At 40.2% G+C, this 19468-nt stretch overlaps 1 protein-coding gene across 1 annotated transcript in view; it reads left to right on the top strand.

The window, feature by feature from the left end:
• The first annotated feature begins 2226 nt into the window (after window positions 1–2226).
• DLD (dihydrolipoamide dehydrogenase) overlaps window positions 2227–19468 on the top strand; it is a 30286-nt gene continuing 13044 nt past the window's right edge. Inside the window, exons 1-8 of the mRNA XM_014831848.3 lie at window positions 2227–2402; window positions 3878–3956; window positions 9581–9660; window positions 10161–10229; window positions 10791–10860; window positions 12028–12128; window positions 12441–12584; window positions 13022–13123. Of these exons, the coding sequence (XP_014687334.1) occupies window positions 2364–2402; window positions 3878–3956; window positions 9581–9660; window positions 10161–10229; window positions 10791–10860; window positions 12028–12128; window positions 12441–12584; window positions 13022–13123 (684 nt within the window). The 5' untranslated portion in view covers window positions 2227–2363. The remainder of the gene's footprint in view (window positions 2403–3877; window positions 3957–9580; window positions 9661–10160; window positions 10230–10790; window positions 10861–12027; window positions 12129–12440; window positions 12585–13021; window positions 13124–19468) is intronic.

Below are 19468 nucleotides of genomic sequence, written 5' to 3'. Positions count from 1 at the left end.
ATATCTTGGGGCAGAGGGCCATTTAAGGATCCCTTAAACCCCACTGTGTGGGTATTACCAATTCTGCCCTTGTTGAGGCAGTCTGGAGGACAGTGGCAGTATATGGGGCATTCTACTGGTGCAGCAGTCTCTTCCAGGGGGCCACATACCTCAATTAAGAAGTAATTTAACGAAGAGTAATTGGGACTTGCTCTGTGCCAGACACTGTGTTAAGTGCACAATCTCTCTGATAGCTCCTTCTCACTCCCCCTCATAAGCTCCTTTTACAGTGTTATCCTTAGTGAATTCATCTCTTCCTACAAGTGTTAACCACTACCCACATGCCAGCAAACTTTCAAATCCGTGTCTAGAGTTTCTAAGCTCTAGACATGTGTTTCCAGTAACTACTCAGATCTCAACTGGGTTGTCTAGCTGGCATCTCAGATTCAAAGAACTTAACTCTTCTCCCCAAAGCTGTTCTTTCTCCTACATTGCCTATTTCTGTATTGGTTTCACTACCCACCCAGCCATTTAAGCTAGAATCTTTGGAGCTATCGTCTATGTTTCCTTCACTCTCATTCTCACATTGAGATTTGACAGAACTTGGTGATTGCAGCAGATCTTATTGGTGTCTCACCTGTATCCTTTTAGCACTCACTCTTCCTCTGTGTGCTCACCCAAAGCCTTCTTACCGCAAGCACCAGGGACTCTTTGCCTGAGAGATTTCTCTGGCTGCTGGTGCTCGCTCAGCCCACTTATGGGGCAGGCCAGAAGTGCCGGGGAGTTAAAATCCCTGGGAGCAGTTCTCGCCCAATCACTGATGGAAGTTGATGGATATATTTTGGGTAGGATAACTCTGAAGCATGCTCTGTGCTGTCTCCCAGAGGTCTCCAGTGAGTCCGAGCCTCCACTGCCCACAGTAGTAATCTATTCACTAATGTGTGTGAAATAGTTTCCATCCCTTTTCCATCCTCTACTGATGCGTCCTTGGATTGCCTCTCAAACAAACTTGTTGCACTCAAATCCTTGTCTCTGGGTCTGCTTCTAAGAGTAGTCAGCTAAAACAGTGACCGCTTAGACATTGAGGTAAAGGGAGGCATTGCGAATGGCTACAACATTTTTTACTATGGATGATCGGCCATTTGGAGGTCTCAATAATCCTAAATATAAGGGAGGAAATATGTATTTTATGTTTTAGACATTAGATAATTGAAACCGAGGTGGCAGCAGGACCACCCACTTGGATGTGTTCAGCAGACAGCTGAAAACACAGAACTGGAGGTCAAAAGAGAAGTAGAGGCCAGAGATAAGGATCTAGGAGTTATCAGTGTATGTAGTCTGGTACTAAAGCCATAAAAATGGTTGAGATTGCCAAAATGCTTATGTACAGAGGGAAGAACAGGAAGAATGGATAGTAGATGACAACTAGCAACCTCTATAACCAACACTAGATATCAGTCATATCTTCTCCCCTAAAACTGAGCATATTTAGGTAAGAAGTAATTTCTAACTAGTGTTTAAATCCACAGAGCCCAACAAAGTGCATGGGCAGTAAACTTTCAAGAAATGTAGAATTAAGTTTCATCCATATAGAGTTCTTACAAAGCAAGAATCAGAACCTAGACCTCTGTGCTCAGTCTTGAAGACAATGTTTTTCACGGTCTCCTATGAAACCCTAAAATCTCATCTGCCCATTCTTATTTGCCCTGCCCGGGAGGTGTGTTTCCCACCTAAGGAAGTAGAAGATAGCGTGTTTTCTACATATTGCCAGTTAGTTACTTAGAGCAGGATGATGGTGATGCCCAAGTCTGTGGCCCCATCCCTTATGATTTGAGGGAAGAGATTATAAACTGGTAGTTAAGACCAAAGGCTTTGATCTCAGCGCTGCAGTAATCTTTCTCTTGTGACTCCGCGTGGTATTGTTCAACCTCTCGGGGGACCTCACTCAAGAACTGGAAATAGTCCTCGTAATCCTTCGCATGCACATTGTAAAGAGGAAGCGAGATAATGCCTGCAAAGTACTGACAATCAAGAATTTATGAAGCTCTACTTTCTGTAGCGTGCATTAAGCAAACGACAGTTCTGTTTACTTGTCTTCCGAGTACAGTATCACGTTACAATTCCGGACATTTCTCTATTACTGCTAAAATGGTCCCTCCACCCACTGCTGCCACAAAGCACCACGCTTCTTACGGCAGTGTACGACGCCGAGCCTGACAGGACCGCTTCGCCCGGAGGGCCCGGGCCGCGCGAGCCAATCGCGCCGCTCCCAGCCGATGACGTCACTGCGTCCGTGCATGCGCAGGGCGGGGAGACCTTGGCGGGGCGGTGGAGGCTCTTGGCGGAGGTGAAGGCGGTGGCGGAGAGGAACATACACCGGCGACATGCAGGGCTGGAGTCGTGTGTACTGCTCTTTGGCCAAGGTGAGGGCCGGCGCGGGTGGTGCCGAGCCCGAGGCGCTGGGAGGCCCGCCCACGGCGTCTGGGGCGCGGCCTGACTGGTAGTGTGGGAGAAGCCGGCTCCGCCTTGGAACCAGGTCTGCCCGGCCGCGGCTCGGGGGCAAGGCCCGCGCTGGAGAGGCCCTGCGGGTGTATGATGGCCCTCGGCCACACGCACCACTCCCGAGCCTGGGCCGTGGGCCCTGCGGGTCACACACAGGCCTCTCTCTCCACATTTGCGGAGGAAGTGCAGGTCGCCCTTGCTCCACATGGCCCGGCTCTGCACACCTTCTACTTTTTCCTAATGCCGGCCCTTGAGCAGCCTCACTTGTTGCAGTGGGCAGGTCACCTTGGGGCCAATGCTTGAAGATCCAGGCCCAGTCAGCCCCAGCAGGTAGCCTTAGGAATTTCTCAAAGGTCCCGTCAGTGTGGGCGGCTCTAAGCTGGTGTCCATTGCCTTCCCTTCTGGAGGTTTGTAGTTTGAGTTCCGGCAGGTTGTCGTTCGGCTCTCCCTTTGCATCTTCGTGGCAAATACGGCCAGGTCGTATAGAGGGGAGGATCGTGGCTGAGTATTATATCGATGGAGACCTTAAAGGTCATACTATGGCGGTCAGACTCCTTTGTTTCAGAGATGAGTAGCCTGTGTTCCCGAAAGTTAAGGTAACATCCTGGAAGTTGGACTTTTAGTGAGAGGCAGGGCTGGGACTGAAACTCAGGACTAACATCTAGTCTGCAGCTCTTTGGTCGGCTGTCCCGACCTCGGGTGCAAGAATTGCCTTGGCATAGAGAACATTCAGTGTAGGATTTGCCTGCTCTGATAGGAGCTTTTTGCCTTGTTTCTTTGTGCCTCAAGGTTGTTAGGAAATAGTAGCCATCCCTATTTAGAGATTGTTGTGGAGATTCTGATGCACTTTGTAAAACTGTAGCAGCTGTTGAATATGAGTCCATAGTGCGTTTTCCTGAGTTACCTTGTCTAACTTTCTGTTCCCAGTTGATGGTTCAGGAGCATCTTCATAGATTATACGTTTGAGTGGATTTGAGTTAGGAAACAATAATTACAAATGAAATGATTGTCCTACCGTAGACTATTCAAGTACTTAAGTTAGAACTTTAAGAGCTTTAATTACGACATGAAGACACTTGGTGGCACAAAAAATTAGCCATGCTTTCTGCAAATCTAGTAAAATTTAACACCATTCAAAAACACTTTTTCATTAGGTTCAATATGAGACAGTTTGTTGAATAGTCATGATAAAGGGATAATGTAGCAAGCTGAGTTCGATAAGTTTAAATAATTTTTGTTACTGAAGAGGAGAAATGGATATGTAACCTGTGTGGCAGTGGAAGATACATTAATAATCAGCACTCGATACATTTGCCCAAAATCAGTGTTTTCGTCAACCTTCAGTAGTTCTGTGTTTTGAATGCATATTACATAATAGGAACATTTTCTTTTCCAGAGAGGCCATTTCAATCGAATATCTCATGGCCTACAGGGAGTTTCCGCAGTGCCTCTGAGGACTTATGCAGACCAACCAAGTAAGTACTTGGTAAAACAGGTTTTCCTCAAATTAGCTCATAGTTCCTTTGTGTTTAAGTGTAAAAGCTAGTGAGTATTAGAGTAACTAACAATAAAGTGATCTGTTGTAGAATTCGTTTGTTCATGTGTTTAGTCACTTAAAAGTTTATCGTGCACCTAATGTGTTCCTGGTGGTGAACAAGGCAAAGCTCTGCTCTTATGGAGCTTACAGTCTGATGATAAAAGACAAGCAGTACAGGGGCTGGCCCCGGGCATGGTGGTGAGGTTCGTGCACTCCTCTTCAGCAGGCCCGGTTTGCAAGTTCGGATCCTGGGTGTGGACCTACACCACTCATCAGCTATACAGTGGTGGCGACCCACATACAAAATAGAGGAAGACTGGCACAGATGTTAGCTCAGGGCAAATCTTCCTCAGGCAAAAAAAAGAAAAGAAGACAAACAGTACATAAGTGATGGTAAATATTTGGGGAAGTGATTGAAAATTAAAGCAGGTAGTTGGGAGGAAAAGAGTCTATTTTAGATAGCGTATCGGGCTTTTCTGAGGAGATGATGCCCAAGGTGGGGCCTGAGTGCAGTGAGGGAGTGAGGAGGTTATTTCAGGCAGAGGGAAACAGTAAGAAGGGTCTGAGGTGAGAATTAACTTGTGAGGTGTAAGAATTTGCAAGGAGGCTGGTGTGGCTGGCGCAGAGTCCCATGGAACGTAAAATCAGAGAGGCAGACAGGGGTCAGATCTTGGAGTGTTTTAGAAGCTGGGCCGAGGAGTTTGGATTTTACTCCAGCTGTGATGGGAAACCACCGAACGGTTTGGAGCAGGGGAGCGGTTTTATGTGCTGACATTTGAAAAGCTAATTCTGTCCACTGGGTAAGATTGAGTGTGTGGTTGCTTAACACTATTTAGAATGGTGAGACGACTTTTTTAGTATCCTGAATGGAAGTCTTGAGGAGCTCATCAAAAGCACATTTTAAAGACTAGAAGGATATAGACTGAAAGGAAGCTATGGGTTATGGATATTTTCTTTATACTTTTCTGTATTTTTGAAGTTTCCATAAAGGATATATATTTTATTTTTTAAGTATTTAAAACGGAAAGTTAATGGACTTGTAGTAAAGTATTTTGGCCTCCCAGTACCAAGGATATTGATTATTTGAAATTATCTATTTTGACATTTACTGGAATCACCCATATGATTGTAATTTGCACGTGATGTCCTAAAGCTTTATTGTGGAAACCTTTAGCTGGGGGGAACTGTGACCCTCAGTCTCCCTGCATTCTGTGAAATAATTTTATCCTGGATCCTTAACTGCTGGCAGACTATTATCACTTTGGATATTTTATTTGGAGAAGAAAGAGTAGGGGGAGGTTTCTGGTCACCAATGACCAACAGTGCGTGATTTATCCTAGCTTTGAGCAGGTCAAGAAATCCTTTAAAAATACTAATTTGATGGTAGGGAGAAAAGTTGAACCCATCGTATCCTTTGTCCTTTTTTTCCTTTTGGTTTTATTGAGATGTAATTAGCATATACCCTTTGTTTCCTTTGTTAAATGGGAATATTACGTGTTCTTCTCATCTCACACAACAGGAGAAATGTTAGATTTTCATTTCGAAAGCATGCAGCTAAAGACTTTTCATGGCTAATTCTCCACCTTTGGAATCATTCAGCAAAGATTCATTCAGTGCCTTCTATTTGACAGGCAGTCCCTGAGCAGGAACTTAGATTTCCATGGAACGAGGGTAGCTGAGCACTCGTGAATCAATTTAGTGATCCCTTGATGCCCACGTAGATACAGTGTGTAAAGCCTTTCGTTGGAGTAACAAGCATTTTGTGTACATAGTTATATTCATCTGAGGTGTTTATTTAATGGCTATCTTTTCCTCAAGAATGCACACTTCATTAGGGCAAGGACTGTGACTGTTTAGCACCTGAAATGGTGCACTGGGTGCTCAGTACATATGTATTTGAATAAATGAACCCTGACACCATGTCTGTCTTAGTTACTGCTCTATCGCAAGCATCCATTATGGTGCTGCTACAAAGTAAGTACCCAGCAACAACAACAATATTAACTGATGCGTTGATGGCTTACTCTCTCTCAAGCACTGTTTTTAATCATCATGGCAATCCTACAAAATATATGCTGCTTTGGGGCTGGCCCGGTGGTGTAGTAGTTAAGTTCATGTGCTCTGCCTCGGCAGCCCACGGTTCACAGGTTTGGATCCCAGGTGAGACCTACACACTGCTCATCAGCCATGCTATGTTGGCATCCCACATACAAAGTAGAGGAAGATTGGCACAGATATTAGCTCAGGACCAATCTTCCTCACCAAAAAAAAAAAGAAAGAAGAGTACTATTTTCCCCATTTTATAAATGGAAGAGCTGAGTCAAGAGAGGTTCCTAGCTAGGAAAGGACAGAGCTCGGAAAATTCTTCTGATTCTAGACCCTACACTCTTAATCACTATTCTATTTGGTCTGCTGCTTTAGATGAGTATTGGTTGACCAGCGTGAGGAATTCAAAGCTTATTATGATATAGTCTCTGTTATAACAGCTGGGGGACGTTTGTATGAACCAAGTTCATCAAGATTTGAAAAGTATTGTGTGTTATGGTTGCTATGACCTTCCATTTCATGGCAGGAACAGACTTAAAGCACTTACATTTGCTGTATTCATTCATTCATTCATTCTTTTATTTATTCATTATCTCAACAAACATGAACTATCTACTATGTGCCATTCTTGGGCTAGTTGCTGGGATACAGCAGTGAACAAGATAGACAAGACGTGACTTTTATACGTCCATTTTGCAGTCCATTTGGGGAAGACAAACACCGAACAAATAATTATAATTGGGCTAAAAACTCCACAGGCTAAGCACAGGGAGCTATGAAATTTGTAAATAGATTGGGAATGGTCACAGAATTCTTGCTTAAGAAAATCATGTTGACATCTGAAACGGGTTGGGGTGGGGGTGGGCATGGGAGGAGGTGTTCCAGGTAGAAGGAACAGCATGTGGAATATTTTGATGTGAGAATGGGCCTAATACACTTGAGGAGCTTGAAAAGGGCCAGTGTGGCTGAAATATGTTGGAGATTGAGATTTGACTTCTCCAGATATGAAGACCCTTTATTTTAAAGGCAGCTGGAAGTCATTGAAGTGTTTTAAGCAGGGGCTTGTTACGATCAGATTTGTTTTGAAAGATATTCTGGTTTCAGGTTGGAGTTTTCATTGTAATGTTTTTTCCTTCTCTCTTTTTAGACTATAAGAACCAGGGCTGTGTCGCATTACTTCTAGGTAGATGGAACAGAATGTACATGGGTAGATAAGCATAATTCTGTGAGTGAAAGCTAAGAGTAGTTCACTATTGCTGAAGCCTCAACTGCATGGTATTGGTAGATAAGCAGAATATGGTGGGAGATGGATGAATCTGGAGAGATAGTTATTGATGAGATTTGGATGCTGTATTTAGGAACTTGGACTTTATCCAGTGAGATGCGGAAACCAATGAAGAGCAAGAGAATAAGGTCTCAGTTGGATTTTTAGCAGGCGGTAACACTTGGGTAGCAGTGTGCAGGGGGTTATGGAGGGTGGGAATGAGACTGGAGGCTGCAAGACTAAAGGCGGGAAGTGGATCTTAGATGGGGAGAAACATTTATTGAGCGCCTGGTATGCCACTGGCATCCTCCCAGGGTCTTGACGTACATTTTCTCTGACCTCACAGCCCAGGGACGTAGATATTACTGTCACTATTATCTCTACGCTATATCACAGCCCAGAGAGGTTAAATAATTTGCCCAAGAATTTAGAGGTGGTGGAGCTCATATTTGAACTCAGTTTTGTTTTACTTTAAATCCTTTCTTCTTTTACTATATTCTCCTTTCTTATGGACTATGAGGTTGTAGGGTTAATGTGAGAAACTGAAGTAATAGAATTCAAGATTTTAGAGGCTGAGCAGTTTTGGGTGATGACCAGTATTGGGTGTGACTATGGAGGAAGGTCACTGAAATATACTGGAGATTAAGGCCATTGATAATTTAAAAACAGCCCCCCTCCCCAAGAAAACAACAATAGATAACCTTACCAAGTAGCTCTTCTACTCATTTACTGAATTCAGTCATGAATGATTACTGCCTTATGATACCTCTTTTCCTGTTCCTTTTTTTCTTTTTAAAAATAATATTGATTTATCTACATTTTGTTAATGTGCCTGTTTTCCCTAACTATAACGTAACGCTGTTGACGGTGGCGATCATTTCCTCATAGGATAGGCATTCATAAATATTTGTTGATTTCATTCTAATAGTGAAGGAGCTTCTTGTCATTTTAGTTGGAGTTCCTGATTGCCCTGGAGATTATGGGATCATCTGAATGTTTTGGAAGGCATTAATGATATAGGAGCATAGGTTTCAGAATCTAAACCTGGTTTGAACCTGGCTAGATCGCTTATTAGTTGTGCAACCTTATGCAAGTAGTTGAATTATTCAGCCTTATTTTCCCCCTGTTAAATGGAGGTAATCGTAATAACAATGTCATAGAGATGTAATGAGGCTTAAATAATACAACATGAAGCGTTTAGCTCACTGCCTGGCACATAGTAAATTATCTAAATGGTAGATATTATCGCAGTCTGACTTCTTTTTTTTTCTTCTCCTTTTTTTGCGAGGAAGATTCGCCCTGAGCTAACATACATTGCCAATCCTCCTCTTTTTTTGCTTGAGAAAGATTAGCCCTGAACATCTGCACCAGTCTTTCTCTACTTTGTATGTGGGATGCCGCCATGGCATGACTGATGAATGGAGTAGGTCAGCACCTGGGATCTGAACCCGTGAATTGGACTTATATTTACATTTGTATAAGATTATATTTTTATATTTGTATTATGATTATTATTTTCCTAAGCCTGCTGATCAAAGTTAATTTTCAGTTTTTTATCTTTGATAAATGTCCAGAATAGTTCATTGAATATTCTGGTTAGCCTAGTCTATTATCTTAAACTATACAAGTTTTATCAGTATTCAAATAAATTTCAAAACATAGTTGCCATGTATTATAGGATGCTGATTTTTTCCCCCTGGTATCTCAGAAGTTAAGTACCCAAAAAGGGTATAATCAGTCTTAAATTTATTGACAGTACTAAGGTATTATACAAAATTATCTTATTTAATCCTAACGTCAATCATTTAAGGCAGTGTTATTATTCTTATATGATGGAAAAGTAAGTCACTTGGTCACACACTAATAAGTGGAGAGCTGAGATTTGAAGGCAAGTATGTCAGATGCCAAGCTCAGGCTCTTTCATACAGGTGTCTCTTCCAGTGTCGCTAAATGCACATCTGTTATCATTAAATACAACTGTATGGAATGTAGCGAAGTCGGTGGATGCAGAACTCCGTTGTATTTTCATGTGCCATAATGAACAAGTAGAAAATGAAATTTAAAAATCTCTGCCATTTTCAGTTACATCAAAGAATGTCAAGTACCTACGAATAAAATAATGCTGTGTAGAAAACGCTGGTTATTTGCACTTTCTTTGAGGTTTAAAATATCAGGTTTTTTGTTTGTTTTTTAATGTACTGTTTAGTACATTAAGCAGCTTACTGTTTTATATCAATTTGCTTTTATTGTAGTTGATGCTGATGTAACAGTGATAGGTTCTGGTCCTGGAGGCTATGTCGCTGCTATTAAAGCTGCCCAGTTGGGCTTCAAGGTAAGGTTTAGACTCAGACTAGGTGTTGATTCATTTTTATTTGGGATGAATTGATGTATTCACAAAATACTTGGCAGGTAAATAATAATGGTAAATAATTTCTTATTTCAATACAGTATATTTAAGCCTGAGACTAACGAAGAGAGGGTTTATTATAATGGTTGTATTATTCTCATGAAATGGAGAGTGAAGTCCATTATTCTTCCCTTCCACCCAGTAGTTTTCATTTTGGTTTCTAATCACACTTTGGAAGGTAGAGTAATAGAACTGAAAGCATGTATTCAGTAATGTTAAACAAAATATCTTTTAAATAATTCACTTTTGAGTTAGAGTTCAGTAGTAGTCATATGATAAATTATAGGAGACTCTATATTTCATTCTCACAAATACAGCTTGGGTAGCTTGTTTTGTAGAATAATTAAGATAGATAGATTTGGAATTTTAGTGAGCTGAAACATTGCAGGTTATGTGCAGTGAAATAATGTTTTCTTTGGTTGTAGACAGTCTGCGTTGAGAAAAATGAAACACTTGGTGGAACATGCTTGAATGTTGGTTGTATTCCTTCTAAGGTGAGCATATGTTTTGTACAGTGCAGAGATCTTTTCATTAGCCACCAAACCAGAAGAATGTTATCGAGACTAGAATACTAGACTATTATAGTTATTAAAACATAACCCATTGATGATAAAAACACCTTTTTCTTGGTTAAACTTAGAGTGCTGTCACCGGTCTGCCATGCAGGCTAGCCTTTCCATTCAGACAGACTCTGATGTTCCATTTTTTTCTTTAGCTTTCTTTTACCAATAGATAATAGGTAGTAAATTCTTCTTTTATCTCCTTTATGTATGTAAACATGACTGCCTTTTTCACCTGCCACCCTGAAGTGTGTACTTATTCTTTTGCTTTTAAAGAAAGTTAAGGTGCTTTGTTTTTCATTCTTGTTTGTTGAATGATTTTTATGTCATTATTGTTTGTCTTAGATTAATTACATAAGAACAGAAACTGAGTTGATATAGTCTTATGTAGAGTTATATAGTTTTCCATGTAGAGAATGTTATTTCATAAGTGTTTTTGATTGTGTATAGTCTGTTTATGAACATTTGATAATTTCATCTTTCTATTTCCTTTAGGCTTTATTAAATAACTCTCATTATTACCATCTGGCCCATGGAAAAGATTTTGCATCTAGGGGAATTGAAAGTAAGTCTACCTTTCATATTTAGCGATATTACCAGCCATACTTGACTTGACACTTCTGGATAAAGACTTAGGTGTGTTTAATGAGTGTGTAATATATGTTTTGTGAGGGAAGAGTGAGAAAAAGATCTTAAAAATGTAGAGAGATTTACTTAAGAAAGAAGGTTTAAATCCTGATTTTTACTCTGACATCTTCTGTTCCTCTGCCAACTTTTGCATGAAGACTACTTTTTCTGTGTAGAGTCAGTTTTTGTTTCTCTGAAACCTGGAGATCCTGGGATAGGGGCTGGATTCCTGAGTGCTAGGGACAGGTAATGACAAAGGAAGGAAGAAAGGTCTACCTAAGTTGTTGGTAGTGGAAAGAACAGAGGGGAGAGGGAGGGATGTGGCATAGTGGAAAAGAAGGACGTCTCATAACATTCTCATTTGGTATTAAAATTCTCATTAAAATCAGGTTGGTGGGCCCGGCCCCGTGGCCAAATGGTTAAGTTCACGCGCTCTGCTTCAGCAGCCCAGGGTTTCGCCGCTTCATATCCTGGGTGTGGACCTAGCACTGCTCATCAAGCCGTGCTGAGGCAGCATCCCACGTGGTAGAATTAGAAGGACCTACAACTAGAATATACAACTATGTACTGTGGGGCTTTGGGGAGAAGGAAAAAAAAAAGATTGGCAACAGATGTTAGCTCAGGGCCAGTCTTTTAAAAAAAATCAGGTTGATTAAACTCTTTTATATTAAACTTCTGTATTGGAAGTCTTCAGATGTGTATTTTTATTAGTTGCTGTTTCATGAAATTTAGCATTTCCTTTTACTTAAAATTTCAGGTGATGTTGTACTTTGTCATGTCTACTTAAATCTCTTCCAGTCTTGAATAATCATTGTAAGGTGTTTGGAGAATATGTTGTCACAGTGGGATGTAATGTTTTACTTTGGACTACGTTTTTCCCAAAGGGGACAGTGTTTGACAGGTTCTCTTGTTGTGATATGAGGCTCTCGGCCTTTTGCCAGCTATGATTATTGTATCATTTATTAAGATTAAAAATTTTAGTACTACCTTTTATACAATTCTGTAAGCATTAGGCTAAAATTTTCTGGACTTTGATTAGTGAAAAATATCTAACATCGCTTCAAGAATTTAGCTAAGGACTAAAGATTTATTTAACCAATTACAGTGTCTGAAGTTCGCTTGAATTTAGAGAAGATGATGGAGCAGAAGAGTACTGCAGTGAAAGCTCTAACCGGGGGGATCGCCCACCTGTTCAAACAGAACAAGGTCAGTGTGCTTAATGTTCAGACGTGCTTGTTTTATATACACATCCAGCATTGCTTTATGCTGACAGAGTGGTGCTATTAGAATGTGGCTGTTGGGGGGTATTTATTTAATTTAAAACAGTGTGCTAACCTGAAATAGATTTCCCTGACGTTGTTAACAAACTTTTTACTGCCCCATGTGTAGCATTAGTAAGTAAAGAAGCATTTTGTATTGGATACATTATTTAATAGAGTATTTTGTTCCTATTAATCATGTTTGTTTATCAGAAAATCATTTTAAACCTTTTGAATTTATAAACATTGTTTTATAAAGGTTGTTCACGTAAATGGATATGGAAAGATAACTGGCAAAAATCAGGTCACTGCTGCGAAAGCTGATGGCAGCACTCAAGTTATTGACACAAAGAACATTCTTATAGCTACAGGTTCAGAAGTTACTCCTTTTCCTGGAATCACGGTATTTACGTTTTTTACAACTGTCACAACCTTCCTTCAGAAATACATTTTATAAACTACTTTATTCATGTTATTTATGAACTTTGAATGACAGACATCTGACTGAAATACTGTATGTTTATAGTCATTCAGCTTTGGGAAATTGCCTGTCTTTATTCTGCAGTGATTTTGACCAGAAATATAACACTTTATATTTAGATATATTTGAATTCAATATGAAGTTAAAATTGACCATTTCGTTTCGAAATGCTGAATGATAAAATTTAAGTGAGCGTTTTTAACGGGATTTACTAAAATTGACTGTATGGATGGAAATCATAAATACTTCACAACAAATAAATGACTTAGTATTTTTAGTGATTATACTTAGATCACAGTTTAGAAATCAGTAGGTTTTCCAAATAATTTTGATTGTCTGTCTTGGTTTTTTAATTATAGATTGATGAAGATACAATAGTGTCATCTACAGGTGCTTTATCTTTAAAAAAAGTTCCAGAAAAGATGGTTGTCATTGGTGCAGGAGTAATAGGTGTAGAATTGGTAAGTGCTGTCTTTTCTGTCTCTTATTGCCCCTGTGGAGTTGGAAGTGACTTAACTATTTGATTCTTTGTACAACATTGCAGACAGGTCAGCATTGAGTTTTGCTTAAACACTTGTAGTAATAAAGAGTTTTCAAGACAACTTATTTCTGTAATCATTAGTTGTTAGAACTTTCTCTTCAATTTGAAACCTGCTTCCCTGTATCTTCCGCCCTTTCTGTTCCCTAAAACTGGACTAATTTTTTAAAAAATCTAACAGCCCTTCACTTATTTAAATTTGATGGCCCTTCACAAGATAACTCTGAGCAAATTGCATTTCAGATAAAGGCCATGACTTACGTGATCTGGCTCTTCCCTTCCTATTTATCCTTGTCTTGATCCTTCTTAAGTTTTAGAAATGTCAAAGTACTTGCAATTCTCTGGATTTCTGAAGTATAAGCTATTGCATACCTTCTCCTTGCCATGTTCTTCCTTTTTGTCCATCTGGCAAATTTCCTGTGTTTCCAGTGACCTATTCCCTCCATTTTAGGTATCCTTTCCCAGGGGTGTTGTATTTTTGTAATTGCCAGGAATTGCTCTACTTCTGAAATCACAAATTGAGACATTTTATTCTCTAACCATAAGCCCCTTTCCTCTCTTTACTCAGTTATTCCTAGTAGCAGGCTTTTTAACTTTATTAGGTTTTCTGGTCCATAGATCCCTCTACGTTTTTGCTGTCTGCCCTTTCCTGTCTCGATTGCTTTCCTGATCAGCTTAGATTCCATAGTCCATCACTTAACCACTCTCTTTGCCTTGCTTTTCTGTCATACCTACTTGGCAAAACTCTGGTCCTGGTTGAATCGAGCTGTTTGCCTTTTTTATGCTATACTCAGGCTATTGACTATACCAGGAGAAAAACACACTCTCTACGGATTAGCCTGTGTAAATTCTTGGTCACAAATCTCAACGGAAACTTCAACCTTGTTGACAGTGCCGTTATTTCCCTAGCTGGTGTCTGCAGTGGCTGTTTCATTTCCCACTTGTCTCAAACCTCTGTGGTACACTGTCTTTCCCTGCCTGCTGATGACCTTGTCTCCTAAATATCCCGTGAAGGAGAAACCATCAGATGAGAACTCCCTCAACTTGATGCCCCAGATTTGAAGATGTTCTTACCTGGTGTACACCTGTCCTCTTCATCTTCTCTCCCGTAACTGTGGAACTGCTGTTTTCCCTGACACTGAGCCCCTCACCTGTGCTTGGTAGTGCTTCATCTCCTGCCTTCTCAGAGACTTGGTTTTGTGATTTTTATTTTTGTATTTTTTTAGTCTTCGAACTCCCCTACTTTTGCTTTCTTCTCATTTATATTTAAACGTGCCTCTATGTGGGCATCTATGTGCCATACACACATGCTCACATGCATTTGCACTCATAGATACGGGCTGTGTCCACATAAATAAGCCTTTTCTTGATCCCATGTCCTCCTTCAATTAACTAATTTGCCCCTCACTGTGGCCCGGGGTTCGCAGGTTCAGATCCTGGGCACAGACCTACACACCACTCATCAAGCCACGCTGCAGCAGAATCTCACATACAAATTAGAGGAAGATTGTCACAGATGTTAGCTCAGGGCCAATCTTCCTCACACACACACACACACACACACAAATTCTTGAAAGGGTTGTCCATGCTCTGTTTCATCAACTCCCACTCCTCGCTCCATGGCTTCTTTGCCATCCAGTTGCTCTTGCCAGCACACCAATGGATCTATTGCTCAGTCCAGTCACTGTTTTCTTCAGTGCTTTAATGGTAGCAGTCAGCGTTACTGAGTTTCTTGCCTTTGAAACTCTTTCCCTAGCTTCTCTGATTCCATATTCTGTTGGTTTTCCATCTACCCTTTGGGCTCACTTCTCTATCCTCTCTGCAGGTTCCTCTTCCTCAGCTTTCCCTTTAATTGTTAGTGTTATGCTAGCTTCTGTCTCAGGGTTCTATCCCAGACCCTTTTTGTCTTTCCACAGAATATTCTCTTCACTTCCATTCCAGTTACTGAAGGACTCATAAATACTTGCAGCCTAATCCTCTCTCCTTGCCTCTGGACTCTTATCTGAATGCCTGCCAGCGTCTCTCCGTATAGGTCTCCCAGACGCCCAATTCACCGAATGTATAACTTAGCCTTTCCCTTCCCCCGCCCCCTTCCACCCCCAAACAAACAAAACCAAACCTGTTCCTTTTCTAACATCTCCCATCTCAGTGAATGGTTTTGCCATCCATCTAGAGGCCTAAGCAAGAGTTTGGGAATTGCGCATGCCTTCTCTCATGCTTCATGCCCTATATTGTGTCAGTCACTGGGTCCTAATGTGATACTACCTGATAGATGGCTCATGCATATATCCTCCTCTTTTCATGCAACTACTTAGATCCCCGTTCAGGCCAGCATCACGTTTTGCCCTAGGTGTCTCTAGCTTCTTTCATCTTTTTCTAGTCTCTTCTCCCCAGAGTGGCTGCAGTGATCTTTCTGTAACCCGGATGTAATCATGTCCTTTCCCTGTTAAAAACACTTCAGTGACGTACTATAGCCGTTAAAATAAATCCAAACTCTTCAACTTTGTTTAGAGGCCAGCATGAGGTGGTGCTGGCTCAAATCTCCAGCCTCATTTCCAGCCCCTCTCCCTCTCAAACTATGTTCCAGGTATACTGAAGTATCAGTTCTTGAACAAACCGTGCTCTTTCTTTTATCTGTAGGCCTGCGTTCTGTTTGGAACATTTCTTCCTTCTCCCAGTCTTTGACTCGTATGAGCCCTTCCCTGACTACCCTAGATGTCTTTAGGTACATTGCACCCTGAACTTGTTACAGTATTTATCTCACTTTCCTGATATTACCTGTTCACTTATGTCTCTTTCATTAAATTGTAAACTCCATGAGCGCAGAGATCATGGCTTTTTCATTTACTGTGTGTCTTTAGCACCTAGCATAGTGTCTGGTATGTGATACGTACTCACGTAATAGCTTTTATTATTGCTCAATGAACATTGTTGATATAATCAATATCTTTCAAAAGTTAGTTTAGAAGTTACTTTTTTAGTGAAGATTTCTTTCTTCTATGAAAGCTCGTCTTTCCTTGAGTCCTTAGTATAGGGTATCTATATCTTTCTACCATATACTAATAACAGTAGCTTGGATTTATTTGTTTATGTCTGTCTTTTCTACAGGACCATAAGCTCCTTGAAAGCAGAGACTGAGTTTTATTCATATTTGATCTCCATTGCTTTTTTTTTTTAATTGAGTTAATGATATGTTACGATCTTGTGAAATTTCAGTTGTACATTATTGTTTGTCAGTCGTGTTGTAGGTGCACCACTTCACCGTTTGTGCCCACCCCTCACCCCATCTTTCCCCTGGTAGCCACTAATCTGTTCTCTTTGTCTACATTTCTAAATTCCTCATATGAGTGGAGTCATACAGAGATTGTCCTTCTCTAACTTGCTTATTTCACTTAACATAATTCCCTCAAGGTCCATCCATGTTATTGTAAATGGAATGATTTTGTTCTGTTTTACAGCTGAGTAGTATTCCATTGTATAGATATACCACATCTTCTTTATCCATTCATCTGTTGATGGGCACTTAGGTTGCTTCCATGTCTTAGCTATTGTAAATAATGCTGCAGTAAACATTGGGGTGCATAGGACTTTTGGAATTGCTGACTTCAAGCTCTTTGGATAGATACCCAGTAATGGAATAGCTGGGTCGTATGGTAGTTCTATTTTTAATTTTTTGAGGAATCTCCGTACTGTTTTCCATAGTGGCTGCACCAGTTTGCATTCCCACCAGTAGTGTATGAGGGTTCCTTTTTCTCCACAACCTCTCCAACATTTGTTACTATTAGTTTTAGATATTTTTGTCATTCCACTGGGTGTAAGGTGATATCTTAGTGTAGTTTTGATTTGCATTTCCCTGATGATCAGCGATGATGAACATCTTTTCATGTGCCTATTGGCCATCCGTATATCTTCTTTGGAGAAATGTCTGTTCATGTCTCCAGCCCACTTTTTGATTGGGTTGTTTGATGTTTTGTTGTTGAGTTGCAAGAGTTCTTTATATATTATGGATATTAAGCCTTTGTCAGATATATGACTTGCAAATATTTTTTCCCAGTTAGTGGGTTGTTTTTTTGTTTCAATCCCGTTTTCATTTGCCTTGAAGAAGCTCTTTAGTCTGATGAAGGCCCATTTGTTTATTCTTCTATTGTTTCCCTTGTCTGAGAAGACATGGTGTCCGAAAAGATCCTTTTAATACTGATGTCAAAGAGTGTACTGCCTACGTTTTCTTCTAGAAGCCTTATAGTTTCAGGTCTCACCTTTAGGTCTTTGATCCATTTTGAGTTTATTTTGGTGAATGGTGAGAAAGAATGGTCAATTTTCATTCTTTTACATATGGCTTTCCAGTTTTCCCAGCACCATTTGTTGAAAAGACTTTCTTTTCTCCATTGTATGCCCTCAGCTCCTTTGTCGAAGATAAGCTGTCCATAGATGTGTGGTTTTATTTCTGGGCTTTCAATTCTGTTCCATTCATCTGTGCACCTGTTTTTGTACCAGTACCATGGTGTTTTGATTACTGTAGCTTTGTAGTATGTTTTGAAGTCAGGGATTGTGATACCTCCCATTTTGTTCTTTTTTCTCAGGATTGCTTTAGCAATTCGGGGTCTTTTGTTGCCCCATATGAATTTTAGGATTCTATGTTCTAATTCTGTAAAGAATGTCATTGGGATTCTGATTGGGATGGCGTTGACTCTGTAGATTGCTGTAGGTAGAACGGACATTTTAACTATGTTTATTCTTCCAATCCATGTACATGGAATGTCTTTCCATCTCCTTATCCAATTCTCATCCAGTTCTCTCAGAAAGGCCTTGTAATTTTCATGGTATAGGTCCTTCACTTCCTTAGTTAAATTCACCCTGAGGTATTTTATTCTTTTTGTTCCGATTGTGAATGGTATTGTGTTCTTGAGTTCTTTTTCTGTTGGTTTGTTATTAGAATATAGAAATGCTACTGATTTATGCAAATTGATTTTATACCCTGCAGCTTTGCTGTAGTTGTTGATTACTTCTAAGAGTTTTCCAATGGATTCTTTGGGGTTTTCTATGTATAAGATCATGTCATCTGCAAACAGCGAGAGTTTCACTGCTTCCCTCCCTATTTGGATTCCTTTTATTCCTTTTTCTTGCCTGATTGCTCTGGCCAGGACCTCCAGTACTATGTTAAATAAGAGTGGTGATAGAGGGCATCCTTGTCTCATTCCTGTTTTCAGGGGCATGGCGCTCAGTTTTTGCCCATTGAGTACGACTTTGGCTGTGGGTTTGTCATATATGGCCTTTATTATGTTGAGGTAGTTCCCTTCTATGCCCATTTTGTTCAGAGTTTTTATCATAAATGGCTGTTGGATCTTGTCAAATGCTTTCTCTGCATCTATTGAGATGATCATGTGGTTTTTATTCCTCAGTTTGTGGTGTGGTGTATCACGTTGATTGATTCGCGGATGTTCAACCATCCCTCTGTCTCTGGTATGAATCCCACTTGATCATGATGTATGATCCTTTTGATGAATTGCTGAATTCTGGTGTAGATTTGCTGAATTCTGGTGAAAATTTTGTTTAGAATTTTGCATCTGTGTTCATCAGTGATACTGTGGTTCTCTTTTTTCGTGGTGTCTTTGTCAGGCTTTGGTATCAGCGTGATGGTGGCCTCGTAGAATGTATTAGGAAGTGTTCCATTCTCCCTAATTTTTTGGAATAGCTTGAAAAGGATAGGTATTAAATCCTCTCTGAAAGTTTGGTAGAATTCCCCAGGAAAGCCATCTGGTCCTGGGGTTTTATTCTTTGGGATGTTTTTGATTGCTGTTTCAATCTCTTTCCTTGTGATTGGTGTGTTCAAATTGTCTGCTTTTTCTTGAGTGAGCTGTGGGAGATTGTAGGAGTCCAAGAATTTATCCATTTCCTCTAGGTTATCCATTTTGTTGGCATATAATTTTTCGTAGTATTCTCTTATAATCCATTGTATTTCTGCAGAGTCTGTTGTTATTTCTCGTCTTTCATTTCTGATTTTGTTTATTTGAGCTTTCTCCCTTTTTTTTCTTTGTAAGTCTGGCTAGGGGTTTGTCAATTTTATTTATCTTATCAAAGAACCAGCTCTTTGTTTCATTGATCCTGTCTACCGCCTTTTTCGTTTCAATAGTATTTATTTCTGCTCTGATTTTTATTATTTCTCTCCTTCTGCTGACTTTGGGCTTTATTGGTTCTTCTTTCTCTAGTTCAGTTAGGTGTAGTTTAAGATTGCTTATTTGGGATTTTTCTTGTTTATTAAGATGTGCCC

The sequence above is a fragment of the Equus asinus genome, chromosome 1 (assembly GCF_041296235.1).
Source record: "Equus asinus isolate D_3611 breed Donkey chromosome 1, EquAss-T2T_v2, whole genome shotgun sequence".
NCBI classification, from domain to species: Eukaryota; Metazoa; Chordata; class Mammalia; order Perissodactyla; family Equidae; genus Equus; species Equus asinus.
Note: the sequence above shows the minus strand (reverse complement) of the source record. Positions and strands in the feature narration are given on the sequence as shown.